The 24682-nt window shown below is 44.3% G+C and overlaps 2 protein-coding genes across 3 annotated transcripts in view; both read left to right on the forward strand.

The window, feature by feature from the left end:
• LOC111657043 (kinesin-1 heavy chain-like) overlaps nucleotides 1–3190 on the forward strand; it is a 20508-nt gene extending 17318 nt beyond the window's left edge. Inside the window, exons 23-26 of one of the 2 annotated variants that reach the window (XM_023409014.2) lie at nucleotides 847–948; nucleotides 1060–1273; nucleotides 1757–1871; nucleotides 2035–3190. In XM_023409014.2, the coding sequence (XP_023264782.1) occupies nucleotides 847–948; nucleotides 1060–1273; nucleotides 1757–1871; nucleotides 2035–2041 (438 nt within the window). In that variant the 3' untranslated portion in view covers nucleotides 2042–3190. Of the gene's footprint in view, nucleotides 1–846; nucleotides 949–1059; nucleotides 1274–1756 lie in introns of both variants that reach the window. The other variant, XM_023409013.2, reaches the window with a different exon arrangement.
• Nucleotides 3191–4836: 1646 nt separating this feature from the next.
• arhgap12b (Rho GTPase activating protein 12b) overlaps nucleotides 4837–24682 on the forward strand; it is a 55136-nt gene continuing 35290 nt past the window's right edge. Inside the window, exons 1-2 of the mRNA XM_087174743.1 lie at nucleotides 4837–4984; nucleotides 8634–9403. Of these exons, the coding sequence (XP_087030869.1) occupies nucleotides 8726–9403 (678 nt within the window). The 5' untranslated portion in view covers nucleotides 4837–4984; nucleotides 8634–8725. The remainder of the gene's footprint in view (nucleotides 4985–8633; nucleotides 9404–24682) is intronic.

Raw genomic sequence — 24682 nt, forward strand, 5'->3', positions numbered from 1 at the left:
GGGGTGATGAGATAAACAGAGGCAGAGCAGAGCTTTCCTGGAAGGCACAGAGAAGATGCTGTGGTGTCGGACTCATCTGAAACCTGCTTCTTATCATTTCATTCAGACATAAATCGGATACTTTGGTTTCGGGGCTTTTAGGTTCCATTCATTTTAGACAGTGTGTTGGATTTTCTTTTAGATACAGACTAATTGGTTGTATCCACAAAATTGATGAATGAATTTTGATTGAAATCAATGTAAAAAAAAACAGTTTTTAAAAAGATCTTAAAACAAATTATGTATCACAAAGTACAGTCTCCATATCCATTTCTACGGTGGCCCTGTGAGCTCAACACACTGCAACGTAAGAAAACACATGCAGGGGACACTAAAAAGTGATGAACCTGGCTGGGATTTGTTGTTAAATGACCAATTGTGACTTTTGAAGTTAGAAACACTGAATAAAAGTGCGTCCCAGCAGGTTCATCGCATGTTTCTTCTTAATTTGTTTTTTGCCTTAATCCCGATAGCGACTGTGAAAGAGAGAGACGGGAAAGTCAGAGAGAGAGACAGAGAGAGAGAGAGGATGATATGGAGGAAAAAGCCGTGGGTTGGATTGCGGTTAGCATTACAAATGAATTGCAAATGAATTAAAAAGGAAAACTGAAATATCACATTAACATAAGTATTCAGACACTATTTAATACCTGACTACTTAGCAGTTGAAAACCTCCAAACTCTTATTTATTTTACAAATATGTTCATTTTAGTTCATCTGTGTTTTCATCTTTTCATTCCATGTGAAATGAATATTTTGTGTTGTGGAAGTTTAAAAATAAAGTGGTTTGTTTGTGTTCCGGTCAGAACGCTCAGATGGACGAGGAATCAGAAGTTAGTGCTGCCCAGAAACGGAAGATCTCCTTCCTGGAGAACAACCTGGAGCAGCTAACCAAAGTCCACAAGCAGGTAAAGGCAAACACACAGAGAGCGACTTTCACCAGCTTGTGTGTGTGTGTGTCTCAGTGCTCTGTGTCTTCATCCTCTCACTCTCTCCGTCATCCGTCTGTCTTTCTGTAGCTGGTGCGGGACAACGCCGATCTTCGCTGTGAGATTCCAAAAATGGAGAAGCGCCTGCGAGCCACGGCTGAGCGGGTCAAAGCCCTGGAGACTGCTCTGAAGGAGGCCAAAGAGAACGCAGCCCGCGACCGGAAGCAGTACCAGCAGGAGATGGAGCGCATTAAGGACGCCAACAAGCCCAAAAACATGGGCCGGAGAGCATCAGCAGTGATAGGTGGGTAGAGCCACATGAACACGCGTGACTTAAAACCATGAATGTGTTCAATAATAATTTGGTAGTAAAGTAGATTTCCTGGCATTTTGAGGCTAAATGACAAATTGTCAGTTTACAAAGTGCTTTTGCAATCAAAGCAATAATAATGGTGTCCATGTCAAACAAAGGACGCAACATGTAAGCTTTGGCGCTGGTAGGTCGGCAGCAGAAAGCCATGCTGTCCTTCACCACTGGGGCAGAGCCAGGCTAACTGTTTCCAGGCTAGGCTAGGGTAATTGCCTCCTGCCTCTACCTCCAAACATGATGCACAGGTCTGAGAGCAGTTCAAGCTTCTCATCTACCTCCCAGAGGGAAGACAAATAAGCCAATTTTCACAGAATATTGAATCATATATAAAATCGTATAAATTCTCTGAATAACGTCTGTGCCTTATTTCAACCTTTGCCCTGTATGTGACCCTTATTCGCTCTGTGTCCACTCCAGCCAAGCCCATCAGACCAGGCCAGCTGCCGGGCGCCCCCATAAACTTCAGCGTCAACAGGTCCAACCTCATCGAGAATAACCAGCCTGCTGGCATCAAAGGCGGAGGCAACAACAGGCTAGAGAAGAATAGATCATGTCTCATGATTACTCAGCTCTGATTAGCACCCTGACATGTTTAAGACAGCCGATATCATTTTCCTCAGTGATTAGCTGTACACCTTGTGTTTCTTTCTTCCAGATTTGACATCCAACCTCTTTTCCTCTGTTCTCCCCTACAGCTCCTGAGGACGCTGAGAGACCCTCCCCCCAACATGAAGCCAAAGACCAAAACACTGAGCTTCATCTGGAATCACTGCATTATTCTTCCAACAAGTGTATACACATATGGCCTGAACTTTGTAGCTACGCCTTCAAGCCTCTGGCTGTACAAGCGACTAAAATGCGTTAGTTATGAAGACACTCCTGTGCTGCTGTACAGGTGATATTGTAAAGAGGACGGTCTACACCTGCTCTGTATGAAAAAACATCTTTGTTTTGAGTATTTATCTGGGATTCCTTCAGTTTTAGCAGATTGTGGCTTGTGAATTGGCTGATTGGGACAAAATATAATCTCCCTCTTAGCGACACTGTGATGTGCAGATGATTGTGATGCTACTGAGCAGTGTATTTACCACATCTTGGTGGGTAAAAACGATGCTGTAGTTTTTTTTGTTTTTTTTTGTTAAGCAAATAAGAGCTGAGAGAAGCAATAACTTCTGATTCTCTGCCTATGTTTGTTCTGTATTGTTTTTACTTAATTTTTTTTTTCTGTGTCTGCAACAATTTCAAAAAGCCACTAACTCATCAGCTTCTCAAATGTTATTCGACACTGGAACAGCACTGGCGTCTTTGGCTCAGGGCAGGAACGGCACAGGGAGGAGGAAGATACAAGTGTTATTTTTGCCTGATGCTGCAGGCGAGAGTTAGAGTTCACTTATGTTTACTTTATTTGGTAAAACACCAGTTAAGTTTTATTTTTAATATATTCAGCCTGAGATGGAAATGCTTGAATTTATAGTAGTAAAGTGGATGATTCGTGTTGACTCTGTCAGCTCTGTCGTATCCATATTAGCACTTCTGACTTCCTGTATTCAAGGGCAATGACCTCTTATTATTGTACAGAATATAAAGTCACAACAGTTTTAGATGTTTTGCTGAAACAAACCTTTTCAAATGCTTATTATGCTTCACCACTGAAAGTATTAATGATGGCTTAATGTTGGGAAGTCATTGAAACGACTGTGTAAGTGCCTGTGCAGTTTGTCCAGGTTACAACAGCATGTGTTTACATATGTTTCCAACGCCTACAGTGCTGCACTCTGTTTCCACAAGATTTCTGCTGCCTCGGTTCTCAATTTTTAATTCTAGACATAATAAATTGAAACTTGAAACCTTTTTGTGGTGCATTTATTTACTATCAGGAAAGCATGTGAATAGAGTCAGGAGTTTTTATTTTTTTAAGATGTGGGCTTTTGAGAATAAATATAAAAGGCCTTGAAACTACCGATCAAAAGCTGTCATTTTTTTTCTCCTTATGCTTTCCTGACAAAAGCGTGATTAAACAATGAGCTCTGCATGGTGTCTAATTTCGATCATTTTTATATCCCAAAACATACACATTATCGGTCTTTAAATTTAACTAAACAAGACTGGAAGTCATTGAAATGAACAATGCTCCTGCCTGTCACTTCCCTCATTACACCAACAGGGTGTGCTTTAACGCAAATAGTCTCTGATAATACACGATTAGAGGTGATGTGATTACATTACAAAGTAAACATTCATACATTATTCTGTGATAATGTAAACTCGCGGTCTTATTGCCTGAGGCTGATTTCAGTGTTCCTATATGTGTTCCTGGATCATCCCGGCGCTAAATCATTCATGAACCCGGCTGGATTCTCCCTGTTATAATTACCATACACAGCTCGGCTGAGGACAAGTGGGTGCAACTTTACATATTTATCATACAAAATGTAATTATTATATATTATGTTATACGGTGTTAACAGTATGAAAATAAAAGTGCTGTCAAATAATGCCACGGTGGGGGAACTCAATCAAAAGTGAAATTTAAACTATTCCAGGTGATCTCCTGAACCCCGGGTGTCTGCGGTTAGGAAGCCCCGGCCGGTGAGATGTTAAGCCGGGAGGGGTCCGGCCGGACGTGGGGTCTGGACGCCTTCTATCAGTGGTGACATAGGCGTAGAGTGGGAGCGACAGCGTCTGCTGGGTTAAAGACCACAACTACGAAAAGCTAAACGGAAACTAGCTGACTAGAACCGGAATTTAACCTTCATAATAAAAGCCTACAAAATAGATTAAAAAAATGTATGGGTACACAATTAAATTAAAAGTGGAATTAGATTTCATATGGAGACAAAAACTGAAAATTGTATTGCAGCATAAATGACGATGTAACCACAGTCTTTAAAATGCATTGTTAGCCCTTGAAGTATGCTGTGTAGGCCTACTGGTAAAATTGTTTAATTGATTTTTGATTAAGTTGCAGCATAAACGTCTTTTATTCGCCATGCATGTGTCTGGAGTGAGTTTAAATAATTATAGGATGGCGTAATATGAAACTGAAATCCTTGAAGAGAAATAGGTCACAACCCTATGGTCAACCCAAGCAAACATACATCAGGATTTGTATGAATAATATAAGGGAATAATTGCAAAAAGTAACACAATATTGTGTATCATTGTTTGGATATATACTAAATGTGGTAAGTTTTATTCATGCTTTTATTAGAGTAAAACTGTAGCAACAACCAACACACGCATATTGACCCAAACTCCTCCATTCCCTGAACAATTACAGAAAAGAATGAATGTCTAAATGATAAAAAAAAAAGGTTAATGTATATTCCAATAATTTAAAAGAAATATATTTGATTTAGCTATTCTATTCGTTATTCTCACTTTGCTATACTGTTTTAATCTCAACCCACATACGAATACTTCAGGCAGCTTTAACTTTGAAAGCTGTGACCGGATGTGCCTTATGTTACCGCGCCGAACTTGACAGCGTGCAGAGAGGCGGGGGATTGCGAACAAACCGACTGACTGGAGGTCTGCGGCGGACTCAGTCGGAGCAGCCGACACTGAAATAGGTGGGAAAAGTTGTTCCTGACCACCTCTCCGGTCGACACGGAAAAGAGAGAGAAGCCGCCGGAGTTTTTAAAGGTGGGTATGTTTCATTTTTGTGTGGGGCTTTTCCGTCGCCCGGTCAGCGAGAGGCTATTGGCTTCTGTCGGAGTTACTTTGTTGCTATGCACGCTGTTGCAGAGCGGAGGGTTTGTGTCCGAGTGAACCTGCAGTGTTTCTATCCAGGCACGAAGCCTCTGCGAAATTTCACAGAAATGTAACGAACCGGTAAAAATAACCCAAATGTGAGCGTTGTTTTTCGCTCGTGCTTGTTTTAGACACGTTAACAGCTGGGTAATTAAACATTCCACGTGATAGCATCAATCTGTGAGGCAAGCACCTACAGATTTGTTGAGCTTATTTCCTCGCGGTGTGTTTGGCTATTTGTCCCCGTTCAGGGGGGGTCTTCCTCCGGCAGGCATGTCCCTGCCCATCCCTCGCTCCTGGGAATCCTTGGTGATGTCGAATCTGAGCCCTTTGTTGTAAATGCACATGGATTAAACTCCTTTGTGTTGTATTTCTGCAGTCTCTGTGGGGCTGGAAGGGACCCTGCCCCCCACCTATGCCCCCCCATCCGCCCTCAGGCATGCTCTGGCCGCACAGACCTCACAATTTGTACACTCACGCTGCTTGTTTTCAGAGCTTCCACGGCGCGCTGTAAGAAAAGAAAAGTGTTTGCATGCAGCGCGGATCCACATATGCAGCAAATAGCAGGCGCAGATGGAGTGAAATGCAGCAGCACATGTTGGAGTGGATGCTGCTCGGGCCACATCTGTTTTGAATGAAGCACAGGGACAAAGGCAGTCCGAGTCTCAGGGTGTTTTGCTGCTACAGTGGCTGGTCTGCAGATGTAGGCAGACAAAAGCATAGAGGTCGTGATGTTTGTCTTGATGCATGCATTGGTTGTCTGCCAGCTACACCCTGCACTATGAGTGCTACATTATAGTGCTTTACCATAACGCCAATTATGCAAGTATATATTAGAACTTAATGGCACTGATTTGTTGCTGGTTTTCAACAGCAGCATTTCACTCCTTGCCCAGCTCAAACATTTTATTTAGTAACATTATTTTACCCGAATAATTATGATTTAAGATTTTTTTCCCCCCAGGAAATGACACCTGTAATCAGATTTTTATTATGGGTGGTGTTTTCGGTAGAATCACATATCTGCCTATGGAAGGCATAGGATCAAATTTGCAGCTGGAAATAATAGCAGCAACAGAAACAATTTACTTATTGTCATGATGCTAGAACAGGTGAAGCTTAAAAGTTGGTAAATTAATTAAAGATAATCCAATAGTTATGTTAGGGAATTAATATAAAATCCTGGCTAAAATAGTACGTACAAGTGTGAGTACGTACATGAATACATGACATTCTCTTCAAGGACCCCAGGAAGTCCCAGGGTCCCACTTTGGGAACCAAAGATTGATTCCCAAACAGAACAGTGGGACATCGTCAGAGCTTCAGACCACATAGACGGACACGCAGTAGCTGTTCAGTCACCACTGCACTGAGCTGTGGCAGCTTGTTACTAAACATGAGTGCCGTCCTTTGAGTCCCCACAGAGCAACAAGTTGACTGCTGCTCTCCTCTGAGACTCCACTTTACTCTGACTCCATGCGGTGACGGGGATTCATTTGCAGCAAAATTTACTCTCTGGTCCTCTGGCAGAGACGCCACAGCGCATGAAATAGAGAGAGGGAGAGTGGAGTTGTATTTGTCTGTGGAGACAGTTTAAATTTATGGTTAACAGTGATTTTTTGTTGTTGTGACTCAGTGTGGGCCGCTGCCAAGGTGAATGATGTCATGCCTGATTTCGAGCTAAAGACTGTCTGGTTTCTGAGGTTTCCTGGGGTCTTGACATGCCTCCAAAAAAAAAATTTAAATTCCTTATGCTTGTCTTTTTTTTTCCAGTTTAGTGAACAGGTCTCTGACACTGTCTTTGAATCGTGTCTGGTTACAATTGTGTTTATCTGGGACCCTTAATCTTTCGCCTGCAACTTCAGATGCTAATGTTGTGAAGGGAGAGGCTGGTAATCCAACAGATAAAGTTATCTTTGTACAGATTATCAGAGTGACATTCTCACACCACGGCACCACAGTGTCACTTATTACAGGTTTTATCCTTTATCAGAGAAAACAGTACACACAGCTAAAATCACACCACAGACACTGGCCATATTTATGTCAGTGGTCGCAGTGACACTGTGAACTTCCTGCGACGAGGTCGGGACCGTTGCCGTCATGCAGCATCACTGATAGTGCCGTTATCATGTGCGTGACTTGAAGCTCTGACAGGCTCCTGACTACATCTCTGGCACCTCTGGTGATAGTGATTCCTAGCACACACACAAATTATAACAGACGGTGACTGTTTCTTGAGAGACAGTCATTCATAAAGGCTTGCACATGTGTTTGTTGACATCATGGCTGAAGCTCGTACCGGGACAGGCCCAGACTTGGCTGCTGTTAGGCAGGCGCACACGCTAAAAGCCCTGGCGTGATGTAACACTGTGTGTGTGTGTGTGTGTGTGTGTGTGTGTGTGTGTGTGTGTGTGTGTGTGTGTGCTTCATGGTGTTGAAACAGATAAAACAGAAACTATTTAAGCCCATTATGAACACGCAACCCATCTCCCTCTCTGCCTCAGACGGCTCTCACCACCGTAAATCTATTCTGGGTTCATAGCCGTCTGTCTGAGCCTCAGAGCGTGTGTTCATATTCCTTTACATAAGGATGAACCCCTTATAGATTCAGTGGCGTGTTCTCACGCCTCACTAAAAGCACCTGCTTTTACCGCCTGCACTTCCAGGATGTCAGTCCACACCGGCTTCTATTTCAGGGAGGAAGAAGGGGAATTTGATATGAGGGGAGGCGCGGCTCAGTAGCAGCTCCTCTGCAGTGGGAGCGCTCCAGTATTTATTTAGGTTAACTGATGAAGGGATACTCTCTGACAGACGGATCAATGACAGGCCTCATCCCAAAACAACCCCTACAGGAATGGCAAGGGCCCAGCTGTCCTCTGACTCACACACACACACACACTGACTGTGTATGAAATATTGGGAAGATCACCCCGAGCTTTTTAAAGCGTTCTGACTGAGTCTTGTAACTGCGCTAATGAGTAATAATGTCAAACTGCAGAGCAGGACTCAATGCAGCGACACACACTTTATTTTTGGATGCAGTCTCTGAGGGAATGTAAGCTCCACGGAGTCATTGTAGTGGTTAGATCGCATGCAGCAGGATCAGCGTGTGGGGTCAAGTTGTCATCACCTTTAGCTCCGCAGAGGGTGATCAGGTTACCAGGCTGGATATCCTTAGCAGTGGTATAGGTTGCCAGAACAATCAGTGTTGACTGTCTGTTGTGGTTTTTGACGATCAGAGGCTGGAGTCACCCTGTGGTGTTCTTCACTTCGACTCATCAGTAGAGCATGTCTGTCTGGACGTAGATCCTGTCACAATGTGGGTGTTTTTTACAGCAGGGGCACTTTGTGGTTGTGGTAATCAGGTGAGTAATAAGGTGAGGTTTTTACCATGAAGTGGAAGCAAGTTTGTGCGGTTTGAAGGGTGTATCTTCATGTGTGTGTGAGTTTGCTAAAGGTCTTGTGCCTTTTTAAAAATATAGCTTGTGACATTTAGCCAAAAGATTAAAAAATGTCTCATTTGTCTTATCTCCTACAGCCCAGGAGTTACTGCAGACAAACATGAGGAGCCCTCCAGGCCTGGGTCGCTGAACAGTTGAGGTCAGAGTTCAAGCGCTTGTTCCGGCAGTCATGGCTGACAGAGAGGGGCTGCCCATCGCCCCGGGCCAGGTCTACATAGAGGTGGAGTACGACTACGAGTACAAGGCCAAAGACAAGATGGTGGCTATCCGCCAGGGAGAGTGCTACATACTGGTGAGGAAGACTAATGAGGACTGGTGGCAGGTGAGGAAGGAGGAGGGCACAAAGGCCTTTTATGTTCCGGCGCAGTACGTCAAGGAGGTACGCCGGGCACTCATGCCCCCCCAGAAGCCCACCCTGAGGGCCAAGCCCACTGTTTTGGATATTTGCCGGGCGTCCAATGAAAACCTCAACAGACCCCAGCCGGAAATGTCCAGCTTTGGACGTCCTTCACCTTCCTCCACCCCTTCGCCGTCCTCTGACCGCGTCACACCCCCAGTTCTCCCTAAGGATGCTAACCAGAACATGGGGAGTCCCCATCACTGCAAGGTGGTCGCCGAACTGGTACTTCTTCACAACAACAACAACCATCACCACGCCAACAATTCCACGTTGCCACGGACACGGGCAGACTCGCCTCCGCTCAAAGTGGGAAACAACCACAGCAGAAGTCCAGACAGTGACAAGACCTCGCCACCGAGCGAGCTGCCGGGAGATGGGCTCAACAAGCTCCGCAACGATTCAGAGTCTGGGGACGAGCTGAGCAGCAGCTCCACAGAACACATGCAGGTAAGCTGCTACTTTACTCTCGCTTAGAAACGGCGTCCTTCCAGATCTGCTCCATTTGATGTGTTTGTGATTTTTGTGCATTTTTGGGTATTTAAATGGAATAATCGTAAAAATCAGCCGATGGTAAAGTTTGTAGAGACAACGAACACAATGCAAGGTAGCTCCTGTAGTTCTTTCTTTAGAGTACTGACTCCCATGAGCGCCACGAGTTTTGTCCTTCTCTGACTCTCACTAGTGCCCTTGGTTCTTTTCCTTTTCTTCCATTCTCCCTGGTTCATTTCTCACCCTCTGCTCATTTCATTCTGTCCCTCCTGGGCCAGCTGCAGATAACCGCCCTTGTCCCAATCTGATTCTGTCATATGGTGTGTTCAGAGATTGCGAGATCTTTTTCACTCACGGTTTCTTTGCAGTCATTCATCATCTCCAGCACAAGTCTGCCTCAAACAATTTTGTGCCTCATTTGCCAGATTTGCCGAAAGCAGCAACAGTTGCAGGTGCTTATTAAAATCTTCTACTGTTGCCCTTGAAGCAGAATTTGTCTGGCTTGTACAGATGTGCATTTTTAGGGTAGGGCGGCTGTTGCAGTCGGGTCATTAAAGACTAAATGGTCTGTTCACAGCTCCGCTGTTAAATGAAGGGTGGTGTAAATGAGTCTTCAGGTACATTTAATACAAGGAAATACCAAACATAACCGCTTGGTTGTTGCTGTCACTTTTGCTTTTTAAGCTTACTGGTCTTCTGTTATTCCAGGAATGAATGCAAAAGCATTATTACACCCAAAATAATTCTTATATGTTATTGTTGTCTGCATAAAGTGAGGATGCCTTATATGGGGTCTGTTCCCGATGCAGGGATCCAAACTTCTGATGAGTCCTGATGAAAACATACAATGAATGTCCTTCCTCCCCCCTGTCCCTCCAGTCCCCAGACTGATAACTCAGGCCCCCTCCCACTTCCATGATATCCGTCTCATCACCCACAGAAAGAGAGAACGAGTGAAGACTGCAGGAACTAGGGCTTATCCTTCCTCGTCTGCAGTGGAAGCAGATCAAAGTAGAAAAAGGAGGAGATTTCCAGACGGTGGGAGTCCAAGCAGCACTGCCTCCCTGAGCCATTTTTTTGGGTGGATGTATCTAGGCAGGGTCAGCTTGTTTGAAGGCTCCAAGTGCTGCTTGCGTTCTTTGTTCCACAGGCTGCAACAGCCTCCTCCACCGTGGAGCGGACAAAGAGACAGGCTTGAATAGAAACTAGGTCATATCTGCCGAGGATCAGTCTGTAGCCCCCAGTCGCCCCGCCGTGGGGACCACTGTGTGAGCGAGAGCGCGTGTGAGTGTGAATGCCATGTGTGATGCGCCATGTGAAGGACAGCGAAGTGAGAATGGAAGCATATCTTGCAGTTTACAACTTCAGAGCCGCACATGTAGGACTGCTAAATAGTTTGTGGGTCAGAATCGTCTTACCTCAAAAGGCCTTATCTATCTAAGAAATGGGTTGTTTGCTGTCTTGCCGCCCGCCTTTCTCAACCTTTTTGAATTCATTTCATGCTTGTCAAATCACACAGGCCACAACATACACACATTTCACTCTCGGCCATTTACATTTGCATGGGCAGCTCTTTGAAGAGCTTTTTTGTCAGGCTACAGTAGTGGCTGGCGGGGCGGATAAGAAACAGACAGCAGACAGAATTCAGCCAGAACTCCCTGTGAAGCCCTGCGCTGTCTGTGGTCGCCGGGGCAGGTGGAACCCACTCCCTTGCTCTTTGTGCCTTTGTGGTGTTGTGTTAGCTTGTCCTGTTTGGCCTGTTGCCAGGCGAAGTGAATGACCCTGCAGAAAACCCAATTCTTTCAACTCCTCTACTTCCACTGCTTCCTGTCATTGCTCGGGTGCAGGCAAGAGAGAGAGGATCATTTAGTGACAATGCTGTATTGTACCAGTTATTATTGTTTTCTAAGCCTGACCGATGCTGGGGACTGATACAGAGTTTAAAAAACTGATAACAACCTATTAGCTGAGTTTAATTTTATCAGTTTGGACAGTAAAAAATAAAACTTTCACTGGAAATGAAATAAATATCAATAACAACTACAAACACGTGTAAAGGAAATGAGAACTGTGACTTTTGTGTCTTCGTTTGGCATTTTTGCTTGAAAAATGACAAATTCTGAATTAATTATCAAATTAGCTGCAGATTTATTTTAAATTGATCAACTAATGGATTAATTGATTAATCATCACAGCTCTGTACTGATTACCAATCCAATAGTAGGCTTAGGCTGATATTCATTATTGTAGTATATTGAGATGTTTCATAACAATAGTTAGTGGCAGCATCAATTATACCTGAAACATAAAATACAATATTATAATTATATTAAACCCCCTCACCATACACCTTTGCATGATAAGCATAAACGAAAACAAAAGAAAAAAGCGTGATAATATTGAATAATATAAAGGACTTAAGACTTAATGAATGTAACTGAAAGCAGAAACACAGAATTTTATAATGACATTAACGAAGAAACTGTGTTTAATGTGGTTGGTCTACTTAATAAGATCATTCTTGGTCCCAGTACTAATCGCTGGGTTGGATCAGTGCATCTCCAGCTGGTGCTGAATGGTAGTGTAGCTGGTTAAACTACGTTAACTCAGAGAGCAGACCTCGGCATCTCTTCCTCTCCTGCTGTACAGTGTGATCGTCACTTTAGCAGACCGTGCTGTTAGGAGTCACACAGCAGAGGATTTCCACAGTGTGAAGATTGTGTTACTGAACTATGATTAGGACACACACACTTTTTCAAAATTTCTTTCTTTGGCTATTTTTGGAGTTTACTGTGGGGCAGCTGCTCTGCAGGCTTGCAGGACTGTATAGTAATTGGACGGAGGCCATTAAAGGCCTGTATTTTACACTTTATCTGAAGTGTTGATCCATAAGAAGATATTTTTGTGGTTTTAAGAACCAAAAACCATCTCAGTGTAGTTTTACATCTCCTCTCTCAGGCTCCTCTCTGGAGCTCTAGATAGATAGATACCTTATTTAACCCCTAGGGGAAATTAATGAAAGTATTAACAACAGGTTGGGCCAATCTGAAGAGAGGAGGCTCTGAGCCTCTCCTCTGATTGGCTGACTGTTTTCTGAGTGAGCCAATAGGAATATAGCAGATTTCAGGTAAACACTCTGAGAAACCAAATCCTGCAAGTTTGGATGATGGATCCAGGTCCCTGCTTTGTTGTGATATCACAAAGTTACAGAAGTCGTGACGGCTGGTTTTAAGGCCCAGTTTCTGAATACAGGCTGTGTGCATTTCTCTGTGGACTGAGGCTTTGATACTTTCACAATATTAATATAGAACCTAGAGCTGATCTATAATCACACTACACATGGACAGAAACCTTTATACTATATGGGACCTTTAATGATCTCTATGATATTCTTTTTCTAATTCCAGGTAGGGTATAGTGACAAGATGCATGAAAAAGAAAAAAACAAGTTGAAAAGAAAAAGAAATGTGGATAAGAAAGTGTGGGAACCACTGGCACTAACTACAGGCCCTCCTCTGTGTTACACATTAACTTTGTAAAGGAGACAAGGAGCTGCTGGATGAATGGACGGGTGGTTCGGTGGAGGGATCTGTTAGAAGGATTTGTCGCTCACACGTCTCCATTCGACTGCCAGCTGGCCACCTCCAATTGATTAGATTTGATCTCCGGGTGACGATGAACGTCCCCGCGCCTCTCCGTGCTTTCCATGTGTAATTTGCTTATCTGTGGGGCTCTGACGGCAGCAGAGGCCGAGGGATCACTCCCCGCCTCCTCCTCAGCACCATGAGGGGCTGCTGGTGTTTGTGGTCACACAGCCGTCCTCCTGAATTGTATTCAGCCCCCCCCCCTCCTTTCTCCTCTAAAGGCACAGCTCTTTGCTCTCAAGGGATTGGCAAAAATAAACCTATTTTCCTCACTTCTCAAGAACCTGGCAGTGGGATAGAGAGTTTATTTTCTTAAGTGAGTGTGGCAAACCATATGATTTTAAAGCCTGTTTTTCACATAAACATGTTGGGTTTCTCTACGGCTGTTCTGTTTTTAAGACTCTGTTGTGTTGCCTGTTTTAAAATTCAGCAGAACAACACGACCACATCAGCTCTGTCAACACAAAGAAACTTATTTGAGTCGGGTTATTCTGGAATAATTTTACTCATATCTTCTTAAGAAATGAGGAGAGTTGCAAGTCAACCTCTTTAATGGGAAAAGGCTCCTTTTCTTTTCCGAAGAACAGTGACTTAACGAGCGGATGAACGCTGCTCTGTGGGATTGTGTGACAGGCCAGATTGTTGTTTTCTTTCTCGGATGTGTCACTGAGGGGAAGACGTGGAAGCCCTGGATGTTTTTGTGTCTGTGGCTTTGCACCGTGGAGCCCTGCTCCCACTCCCTGTCTGATTAGGAAGACGCTGAGAGGCCCCTCCACACACCCCCACCCTTTATACTACTTAACATAAATCGCACTCCAAAAGAAAGTATCAACCACTGCTGGACCCTCCCTTTCTTTCACAATTTCAGTTAAGTAGCTCCTCGTTCTCTATAACATGCAGCGCTCCATGTCAATAATAAAACCAGTAAATCCCTGAGATTACAAACTGGATCAGTCACTCCCCTAAAATAAGCCGTCTTCCTGCATCACATGTCTTGTTTCAGAGAAATCTCCTCAAAAGTCTGCCTCAAGGATGCCTATAGCCACAGTGACATAACTGGCTTGTAAATGTATCCGGATGGATTCTCAAAGGGGTTAAAAACAAAAGGAAGCAGCTGAGTTGGAGCCAGAGTCTGTCTGCCTGCAGCCTGCTGTGTGGTCTTCTTGCTAGCTGACAGTGCCTGAAGGAGGAGGAGGGAGAGAAGGGGTGGTGGTGGTGGTGGTGGTGGTGGTGGGTGTAGGGAGACAAGGACAAAGTGCGAAGGTCTGGGCCCTGACGGAGCCGCTGTAGCCCCCGAGGGACAGCAAAGACCCAGGAGCAGGAGGCCAGACAGATATGTTTTCATGTTTGGGTGAATCTGGAGATTAGTTGCAGCCCATGAGCCGTAAACCTCCGAAGGGCTGCCACGGTGAGATGAATGACTTGAAAGAGCAACATTACAAGGTCACCATTAAAGATGGAGGAGAGCATTAAAACTGGATGTCGTGAATGTCTGTTGAGATGGAGACGGAGTGTTCATTGTGTGCTGTTGTTTTCTTTGCCTCTGTGAGCGACACATGCGCCCTCTGACATGGTTCTGCTAATCCGTGTGTTTGCTAACTTGTGCAACAGAGCAAAGGCTGAAAATGTGTATCAGTAGCTCAGCAGTGTATTGAAATAGACTGCTATGTGGGGGTGGTTGGGACTACCAAGTGCCCTTTAAAAATGTATTCACTCCCAGAAAGATTTGATCAATTTACTGCTGTGGTGCTGCTATTTTGGTGCAGTGAATTGGATCATTAGTGTCCAGTGATGTGAAGCAGAATGTGTGACAGTGTGGTGGCTGGTGAGAAAGCCTTTCTGTCCCACTTGTGGGTCCCTGGGAAGCTCTTCAGTTTACTGTACAGAAACGACCTGCCACAATAACCTGCTAATTACACGTTGCTCTAAATGGATTCTTTGCCTGCAGAGTCTCAAATTTGCTGCAGAGCACTCTTCACAGCCAATTTCCAAACAAACTGAAACCTTTGGAGGTAAGCACAAGAAAGTGCTTATTACATAATGTCCTCGTAAATACCACTGAATATGAGCACAGGCAGTAAAGTGCAACCGTCTCCTGTATGTTGCGCCTCGTAATCTGGAGCTGTACCGCGGGACTTACTCCCGGACCAGCTGAAAAGGAGGCCCCTGCTTGTTTTCCAGTGCATACTTGACATTCCTGCCTCAGTGCCTACACACACACACACACACACACACACACACACAGTCAGGCAACAGGCAGAGCTAAGTCAGTGAAGGTCTGCTTGACCCTCCAAAGTGAAGCACTGGACTTTTCAGTAATCTAATATGAAACTTGGGCAAATAGTGCATCTGCTGTGTTCATGTGAGAGCCTCTCTCTGTGTCTGTCTCTGTCTGTTTATCTGCCTGCCTGCATTCTTTCTGCCTTTCTTCTCCTTCCTCTGTCTGGGCCTTTTTAGTTTCTCTTCTACTTTTCGCACTCGCTTTGTCTCTGTCTCCGTTGCTTCCTCTTCTACCACTGGCCTCGCATTTGCCTCTGCACACCTGTCTCCCCCTTCAACCTTTCCACTGACTGATGTTGTCAGATGTGGTCTCAGTGAAGGGCAGGACAACAAACGAGGAAACCAAGTACCCCTGTTCTGCACTTCAACCTGTGACCACCATTTCCCCTTCCCCACATCCATCCTGATCCGTGCCTATGTGATACAACAAGAGGATTAAACCCACAAGCCCCCAGGGCCTGAGCCTTCAAGACGACCACAAGAGCTGATGTTGACAAATCGGGCTTAGGGTTAAAGGGAATCATGTCTGTTGTGTAAGGTGCAGGATTTCACCTCTTAATTCTTTCCATGAAGTATGGGCTAAAGGTCAGACAGATAATGGTTTACTTCAATTCCATTTCTGTCATGTGTAGGTTTAAAGTGTCGATTTCTAAGAGCAGTAATTTTGGATTGGAGCAGCCAGCGATGCCTGCAAAATGTAATAAAATATTCAGTGTTTACCTCGGCTTTTTATTCTTGGCGCACAGTGGAAACCCCTTTTTGGAGCAGCGTGTCATCTGATACTCCCATGCAGGTGAAATAGTTGAAGCTGGGGTAGCAGCTACTTAATGCTGCAATAGGCAGGACACCAGGTAGGCAGGTCACACTGCACATTGTCAGTGCTGATTAAATCCCCTCCTTACTCCCACTCCAAAACTGCAACAATTACTCAGGCCATGTGAGATGAGCATAATGAAATGCATATTAGTTGTGGATGACATTAAGAGCTGCCAGATTCCGGCGAGCCGGTGTTTATAAATCAGAAATTTGACAATCAGATCATTTCAGTGCAATTGCTGTGATGAGTGGATTAGCGCACAAAGATTAAATAAATTCAGGCTTTCGTGGTGAGTCACATTGAACTTTAAACTGCACCACTGACCAGTTGCAAACCATCCTGACAGTACTGACCTTTGAGAGACTGCAGAGGACCAGAGTCCAAAATAGAGGAAGCTCCCATTTAACTGTTGCACTATCCAGTTTGATGCAGCTCTGCTCCACAGTTCTTTACTCCTGTTATCCTGGTAGCCACAACCAACGCTAATCTATAGCCCGGCTCCAGACCTCTGAATCACTGCCCACATCTCCTGTTTGTTCAGTGATTCATATACAGTGGGTCTGTTGCACGCTTTTATGGGTGTTTCCCTACAAATCGGAACTTTGCATGTAGGAACAGGAGAATCAGTCGTGGGACAGAAAAATACTCGACAACGTGATGGGTGCAGCAGTGCAGGTTGTTGATGTTTCCCAGCAGCCACTGCTGCAGCTTGCAACTGAGAATGATGGGACATGTCTCTTATTACATTGTTAAGAGCAAAACACTCAACAGAAATCTGTTAACATGAACACAGGCTGAATGAAGGAAGCGAAATGAAAGAGTAGTTACGACCTGGCTGCGAGTAATCACTACATCACCACGTCTTCTAGCAGCTAAATTGATAAAAAATTTGATAAAACTGTTTATCAACTGGTCCACAATAAACCAAACTGCAGGAACATTCATGTAGCTAAAGACCACAGCTGACAGGGGAGAGACTTTGGGATTCAGAGCTTCTTCTTCCTCGGTTGTAGTTCTCTCCGCTCCAGCGCGTGTGAAGCGGCTCCGCCTGTCAGCCTGTGAGGCAGCACGGCGTTTATCAACAGAGTGGATGACGGGGGTACATCACCTATTTAATTTGCTCACCCCCGCTCACTCTCTCCCTCTTCTTCTCCCTCACTCCCCTGCTCACTGTGGTTCATTCAGTCCCACCCTCTCTCTCTTTGGGTCTGGCTCACTGCTGTAGCTCGGTGCACTGGGACAGCATGTACCCAGAGAAGGTAAGAACCCCATAGCTGGTCTGCTTTTGATAGCACACTGATTTATTTTCCTTGTGCTTCCTCCCTCTGGCTCTTTCCCTGCCCCGGCTGTCTGGGACATTTCTGGTCCCAGTGTTGTTGCTCTAACCAACGGAGCCTGTGACATTTTACCTTGAAACATTCAGACTGACAGCACCAACTGTTGTGCGCTCTATTATGCGTTTGATATGGTGTTTGGCACGTGTGGGTGTTCTTGTGTGGGATTTATTTAGCAAGTAACTTGACCGTCCCCCCCCCCCCCCCCCCCCCGCTGTGTTATCCACAGAGGTCTGTGTTTGCATACAAGTGATGATGCTGAGGGAACCGGGCTCAGCGCGGGGTTACATAACTGAAGCTGGCCGCGTCTGGAGCCTTTTAAACAGCTGCTAGTCATTTTCCCTCCAGCAGCCTCCTGCTTTGGATGAGCGGACAGGTCAAGCAGCCATGCTTAGACTCGGCCCTCTGAGGACAGCCAACACGGTTTGGGGAACCGTTTCCTTTTTGTATCTCTTACACATCTGTCTGTGTTAGATGTATGTGGCTATTAGTACGATGATGGAGAAGAAATTGCTTTCTAGGCATAAAAGCCTTTTTGAGCCCCGGCTGCATCATGCAGTGCTTTCTGTGTAGCGCGCCCTGTTTCCTATTTCTCCTATTACCTCTGCGTCCACCTCGGGGTATTGGAGTCAGCAGAGCGCTAAAGTGGATCGCCGCAGCTCCCCACAGCTTTTCGCACACACTTGTTTCTCCTGCGTAGGGACTGACTGAAACTTGACAGTTGCAGCAACCCATGATTTTATAGATGGAAGATTCCTCTCAGAATGTTTCTCATGTTGTCTCTCCAATAACTGTCTTGTGTTTCGCACCTTTTCTCTCCAGCATTCAGAACTGAACACAGGTGATGTGATTGAGGATGTTGTGTGGAAAGTCAGAGAGGCTCCTGTGCAGCTTCTTCTTTAATTTCCTTTCAGAAGAAATCAGCCTATAGCTGAGTTCAGCATGAGGACAAATCTGATCTGTTGGGTAATGAAAGTGCATCTCTCACCTTTTTGTCACACTCTTTGCCTCGTTCATGTTTTTCTGCTGCTCTTTGACTTGTTGTGCTCCGTCTTTTTTTGTGCAACAGCTTGTGTGTGTGAGTGTAACAATTCGGCACATTACTGCAGATCAAAGACAATATTTGTGAGCCATCCAGCGTTTCTCTGCTTTCCTCAGGAGAGGTACAGCTGCTGCTGGTTGCCAGCGTGTGGGAGGACCGGTGGAAGCATCGGAGCGTAGGCGTCTTCGAGCGTCAAGGGGCACGTATTGTCTCTGTCATGTGCCATTGCTATCAGTAATTACTTGGCGTGGCTGCCAAAGAGATATAGAATAAACTGTGAATCGATCAGAGCTGAAATAGTTCCGCTGGTGGTGGTCACATCAGTAGAGTGATGGACATTTGTGATTGTTATTGTGTTATATTGTCAGTCTGCTTTTGTAGATCATTTGTATGCTGGTAGTTGAAGATGAGCTGCTGCTACAGTCAACCCTGTAATTTTTTATCAGTGAATTGACTTTCCAGAAACTGTGTTTTTGTCCTCAGAACTTTCCACTAGCAGCTGTCACTGCACAGAGATGCTGCAGAGTAAAACAAAGGGGATACAGAGAGAGCACACACTACACCACTGTGGATCAGTCTGGATCCTTCTGCCAGCTTTACAGCTCTGTACCCAAACAGTCATTTCAAACCAGCAAATCCAATTTTAACACAGCATCAACACACATGCTGCAACTGCACTCAGATGGGCTTTCAGCTCGGCAGGGAGGCAGCCGACCAAACTCTGCCTTTTGGGGATACAGTTCATGTCTCTGTACATTTCCTCAAAGCTGGCCAGAAATAGCTCAGCGATATAACAGACCCACCAGGAGGCTGATCAGTGCTCTCTCCTGGACACGGAAGAGACTTCCGAGGCCAGAAGCCTCTCAGTGCCCTTGTGTCTGATTGGCAGAGACACTCCCAGTGTCCATTAATGAAATGGATATGCCAGAGGTAACGGATGTCTCTGCGTTCATGCTCTGGTGGCTGCACAACGCCATTGGCTGGTTTGATCACCGCTTTGTATAGTTGACTGACAGCTTGTTGATTATTCTATCAGGGAGGGATTACAGAGTTTCAGTAATAAATGTACAGACCAGCTAGTGTCTGAAGCAGAGGAGCAAGGAGCAGCTTCACAAGCTGTAAATATGGAACCATTCTTCAGGAGACAAATTGGTTTTATATTTCTCTCTCTACCATTACCTTTTGAAGGATAACGTCCTCTTATTTGAAACAGACCTTGGTCAGGTCAGCATTACTTAGACTGAACAGAAGTTAAACCAACGTGTTTGGGAGCACGAGTGCTAACGCTGTCTTCCAGCCTTGTGCTCCACTTTCTGTTGATGTCATTAGTTCCCTTTTCCATTTCACTTGCAGCAGTAACACCCCAGTTCTCCTGAAGGCTGAGAACTTACTGGAGTTCAATGGTGACACACTGAATTGGCAGCTAAATTTACAGAGGTGTATTAATGAGAAAAACTTGGAACTGGTCCCTTTAAGCATGTAGCTGACCTAGTGTTCGCTGTTTTTACATAACCTGCTCGCAGGAAGACAAACATGGTGATTAGAGCTGCATGAAAAGGTACTTAAATTTAAAGCTGTAACATGTATTAACACAACACAAGTGATTAGTAACATGATTATAATATAATAGGCTCAGCTCATCTCACTTCTGCAGTTTCTCTCTGCTTTGTCTAAGCGGGAGCCCAGGCAGAGATTGTTTTTACTGCTACTAGAGGTTACATAGACTAAATCTGCTCTGCATGTTTTCACAATAAAAGCACATCAGATAGCTCCTTCAAACTATCTGCTGACACAGGCATACCTCATTAATGCTTGTTTACAGCTTTTACACCTCATTTCCTCGTTATAAGTGCACAGATCCCGCTCTCGGTTTGTGTAGTGCGACCCTCCTCACTGGCCATTGACCTCATTGCCATGGTGACCATGTAAATCCACTCAGTAGGTAAGACTCGGGTAGGAGGAGGATTACTTTTGAAGATAGGCATTTAAATAGAAATTGTGTTATTTTGACTAAATAAAATAATAATTGCCGGTTGGAACCCCATTTGTGACAAAGGTCGGATGTCTGTAGTGGATTTTACTTCTGTTTTATTTACTTTCTGTATGAGAGGCTGTTGTTTGGGTGCATCAGCTAAAGTGTGCATCCTTTGTTTTGGTTGTTTTTTTATTGGTCAAACCGCCGCTAGCAGAACATTGTTTTGTATGGATTAAACCACAGAGACGGACCAGCCCAGAGTGCCATAATCATCTAAAAAGTGTTAGAGGCTTCACTGGATAAGCTTCATGCACCAGCAACTGTGGGACAGAGGGGCTTACAGGTCAGCCCAAGCCAGGGCAGACCGCCCCCGCCCCTACGCACATACACATACTAGAATGCAATCTTCTTACATATCTGGATTAAGGGGTTGTGTACAGTACATTCCTGGGTTAAACCCCTTCCATTCCCCCCCAAAACTCCTGTTCATCCAACGCCAACATGTTCCAACATTATCATCTTGTTGAACAATGTGCTTATTCGCTCTGTGGTATTAGTCTTTACCCTGATTGTGGTAGTGTTGGTGGGGTGGGGGGTGTCCAGCACCAAGTGTACCATATTCTACTAAGGGAGATTGAGGGGATAGTTGCTGTTTAGCTCCATGTCTTAGTTGTTGCTCAATTCACAGATTCCTTCTCCTTATTTGCGTCTCTTGCACGAAGCCCCTGGTGGTAATTGAAAGGCGAGTAATCCGTCTTTCTTAGAGTTGGGGGGGGGTATGTCTCTGCTCGGTGGCCTGGGTCAGGACCCCCTCCCGGTGTCCAGCAGACAGGTTTGTTATTGATCTGCCAGCCAATCCTCAGGCTCTTGAGCCACCATTGCTCTGAAATAAGTGGGTGTTTGAAACCATTGTGACATATTCAAATGAGACGGCAGCCACTCCAGCGCCTGTTGGGTTGCGGTGCTTCAGATATGTTTAGCATGCTGTGTGCGTTTGAGGATGATGTTAAAGAGAGGAAAACCACTTCACACAAAGATCCTTAAATTAGAGAATAAAGTAGTAACACTCGGGAAAGATCAGTGGTAGAATACATTTGCATATGTACTGAATGTATAAAATATAAGACACCTGCTCAAAGTTGTTTTCTGCAATTGAATTGGATGGTAAAGTGGAAGGAACCACTGGCGTAGACGGTATTTCCCCACTGTAAATTCCCATTTCAACAAACAAATAATGTAGTATACCAAATAATATAGCAATGATATATCAGTTTTATATATATATATATATATATATATATATGTATCAGTTTTAATAAAAAAAAAAAATCTATTTAATTTCAGAAGAAACCAGAGGGAGAATCAAAGCATCAAAGCTGTAAATCAAATGTCGTCTGTTGCAGTTGGGAAGGAAAACGGGGCCATAGCTGCTAACTTCATCTAAAATTGACCTAGAATTTGAAAGTAAATTCATTTAAGCTTCATTTAAGTTTTATGAAAAGGGTCTTCTTCGTTGCATGTAACAGAATTTAAAGCTAGAGGTACCTTTTAAAGGTAAACGTCTTTACTTGCTGCATTTTTATGTACTGAGGCTTGTTTATTTAACCTGATATGTTCTGACTCAGTGAATCATCTTTTGTATTATTTTGTCAGTCATTCGTAAACATTATGAAGAAAATGAGCATAACACTTTTTTTTTACCCACCAGACTAACGTTTTAAAATCCTCAGCTCATTAACTGGCTTCACTTCCAGATCCCTGTCCTGCTCATGAAATGGGACCAGGTCTTATCCCAGCTCCAGTATCTGAACCATCTCCATGCCCATTTGGACCCTGATCTAGTGTCCCTTTGTTACCCTGAAGCAAACCCGCTGACCCTGTTTACTACTCCCGCCCAACCCAGATGCCTTTCAGCACCGCTCAGCAGGAGAGGACCACCTCATGGTTCGAGGTTACCGAGTGCCCCAGTTGCTGCACTGCCCGGTTGTACATCCTGTGAATGGGCCGCGGACGATTTGGCGGACAGAGCTGCCCTTACGTGCCACCGCCGGCTCGACAAAACAATAGCACCATTCTCGCTAATGTGGCAAGACATGCCCGGTGGAAATTGAATTGCTTTCTACAGAAGCAGCTCTGTGACAATCAATTAGCCGACCAAGACTCTTTTATGGGTCACCCAGAGGACGAAAGAGAACAAGGCTGTCCACTTGGAGATTACAGCCAGGGGACGTCTGTGACAGAGCCGGTCCTGTGACGGTACTTACCTGAGTCTTAAATGTGTTTTTTTCCAGAAAAACTTATGCCTTTTTGCTTTTTATTTTTTATTTCTTAATCCAAATGTAGGCAAATCTGAAATGAATAAGTGTGTATAGAAATGGGTCTTACACAGTAACAGGCGGTTGTCAGATCGGCAAGAATATTTTGAGTTGTAAATTGGGAGGTGGCAGGCGGTCCAGAGTTCAGTATGTGGTCATGTTTTCAGTGTGACATACAGAGCAGTGGCCAGCTGATCCTGCAGTTCATTTTTCTAAAGACCCCAAGCATGTGACTGGGCTGTATAGATGACAAGGCAGCCTTCTCTCTGACAGGGACTGTACACAACAATGGCTTTACAGTGGCTGCTCTGCTGCTGGAACTTTTCTCTGGATGGACATAGGGAGGGATGGGGGCATGGAGGGGGGGGCTGGGTTGGCAGTCTCTAGGGGAGTAGGCTGAGTGACCCATGACCTGTATGAATAGGACACAATGCATCTTTCTGTCACTGTATCTCCGCCCCCAGCACACACACACACACACACACACACACACACACACACACACACACACACACACCCTGTGAAACAGCCTGAGTCATGGTATGTGGGCCAATGGGTAGATGGGCAGGGGATTTAAATATGCCCTTTTAATTGTGTGTAGCCCAGTAGCCCACTTTCGCGTGTGTCTTGGCCCTGTCACCACAGGCTGCGGTAATCATTATTCATTGACCTACAATGACACATGCTCATCACAAATATATTAAACCGAATAACCGACACATTCAGATTATGATGATGAAGAAGAGAAAGCAAAAGTAAACTCACTTTTGAGAAGCTGTAACCGCTAACTGTTCATGGCATAAAAAGGTTTATATTACCAGTTCATTTCCCAATCAATGAACTGACGAACTGTTTCACCACAGAGACAGACAAGGTCACAGACTTTAAAGGTGCTATATGTAAGTTTTCTCCACCACCAAACATGGCTCTGTGGAGCAGGTGGTAGTGATTACAGTCGCTTGCCAAGAGCTTCGGCTCCAGTTTGATACTGAACTCACAATGTTTCTTCTAGACTGGTGAGTGAACAGCTGTTAATGCTAATGTTAGCCATGTAGTGATAGCAAAAACTGACATATAGAACCTTTAAAAATGATCTCTGAGGAGGCAGAAACGCAGGGACAGTGTTGCCTCAAAAAATGGCAAATGTTGCGTTTAGAGATGCAATTTATTTACATTATCAGTTAATGAGAAGGTTATTGTTAGATCTTAAACAAATGTTGATTACTTCATCAATTAGTTGATGATCAGAAAATTGAAGTAATCAATTATCAAACAAAAATGCTAAATATTCCCTGGTTCCAGTCTCTCAGATATTTCATCTCTATCCAGTGAAAACCTTGTATCTACAGTTGTGCTGTTATGTAATTCGTCAGATAAACAGAAGGATTAAGTTTTCCTTTATTTGTTGAGAAAATTATAAAAAAAACATATTTTAAATCCTCTGTTGTTTACAGCCATGTTTTTCAGTCTTCCTCCTAACCTTTGTCGAAGCACTGTGTTTCTTTGTTAAAGTTATTGTTCTGTCAGTCAATGCACAATGTGATCAAAACAGGAACTAAAAACATTGCTAAATCGGTGCCAATAGTGTTTTCAAAAAACTCCACAGGGTAGCTTTTAAGGAAAATAAACAATTTTAATACCACTGGATTATCTGATAAAATGCATCGGCACAAAAGACAAGGCTGTTTCTCTTGCTCATGAAAATTTGACATTGTGGGAAAATACTTATTTTTCATGGGATTGCTACAATTTGTACTTCTTTCTTACTATTTCCAGAGCCCAAGGAGACCTCTTCAAATTGCTTGTTTTATCTGACCAACAACCCAAAAC

The sequence above is a fragment of the Seriola lalandi genome, unplaced genomic scaffold (assembly GCF_002814215.2).
Source record: "Seriola lalandi dorsalis isolate HSWRI2012SDOR001 ecotype SW California unplaced genomic scaffold, Sedor1 jcf7180002054378, whole genome shotgun sequence".
Taxonomy (NCBI): Eukaryota; Metazoa; Chordata; class Actinopteri; order Carangiformes; family Carangidae; genus Seriola; species Seriola lalandi.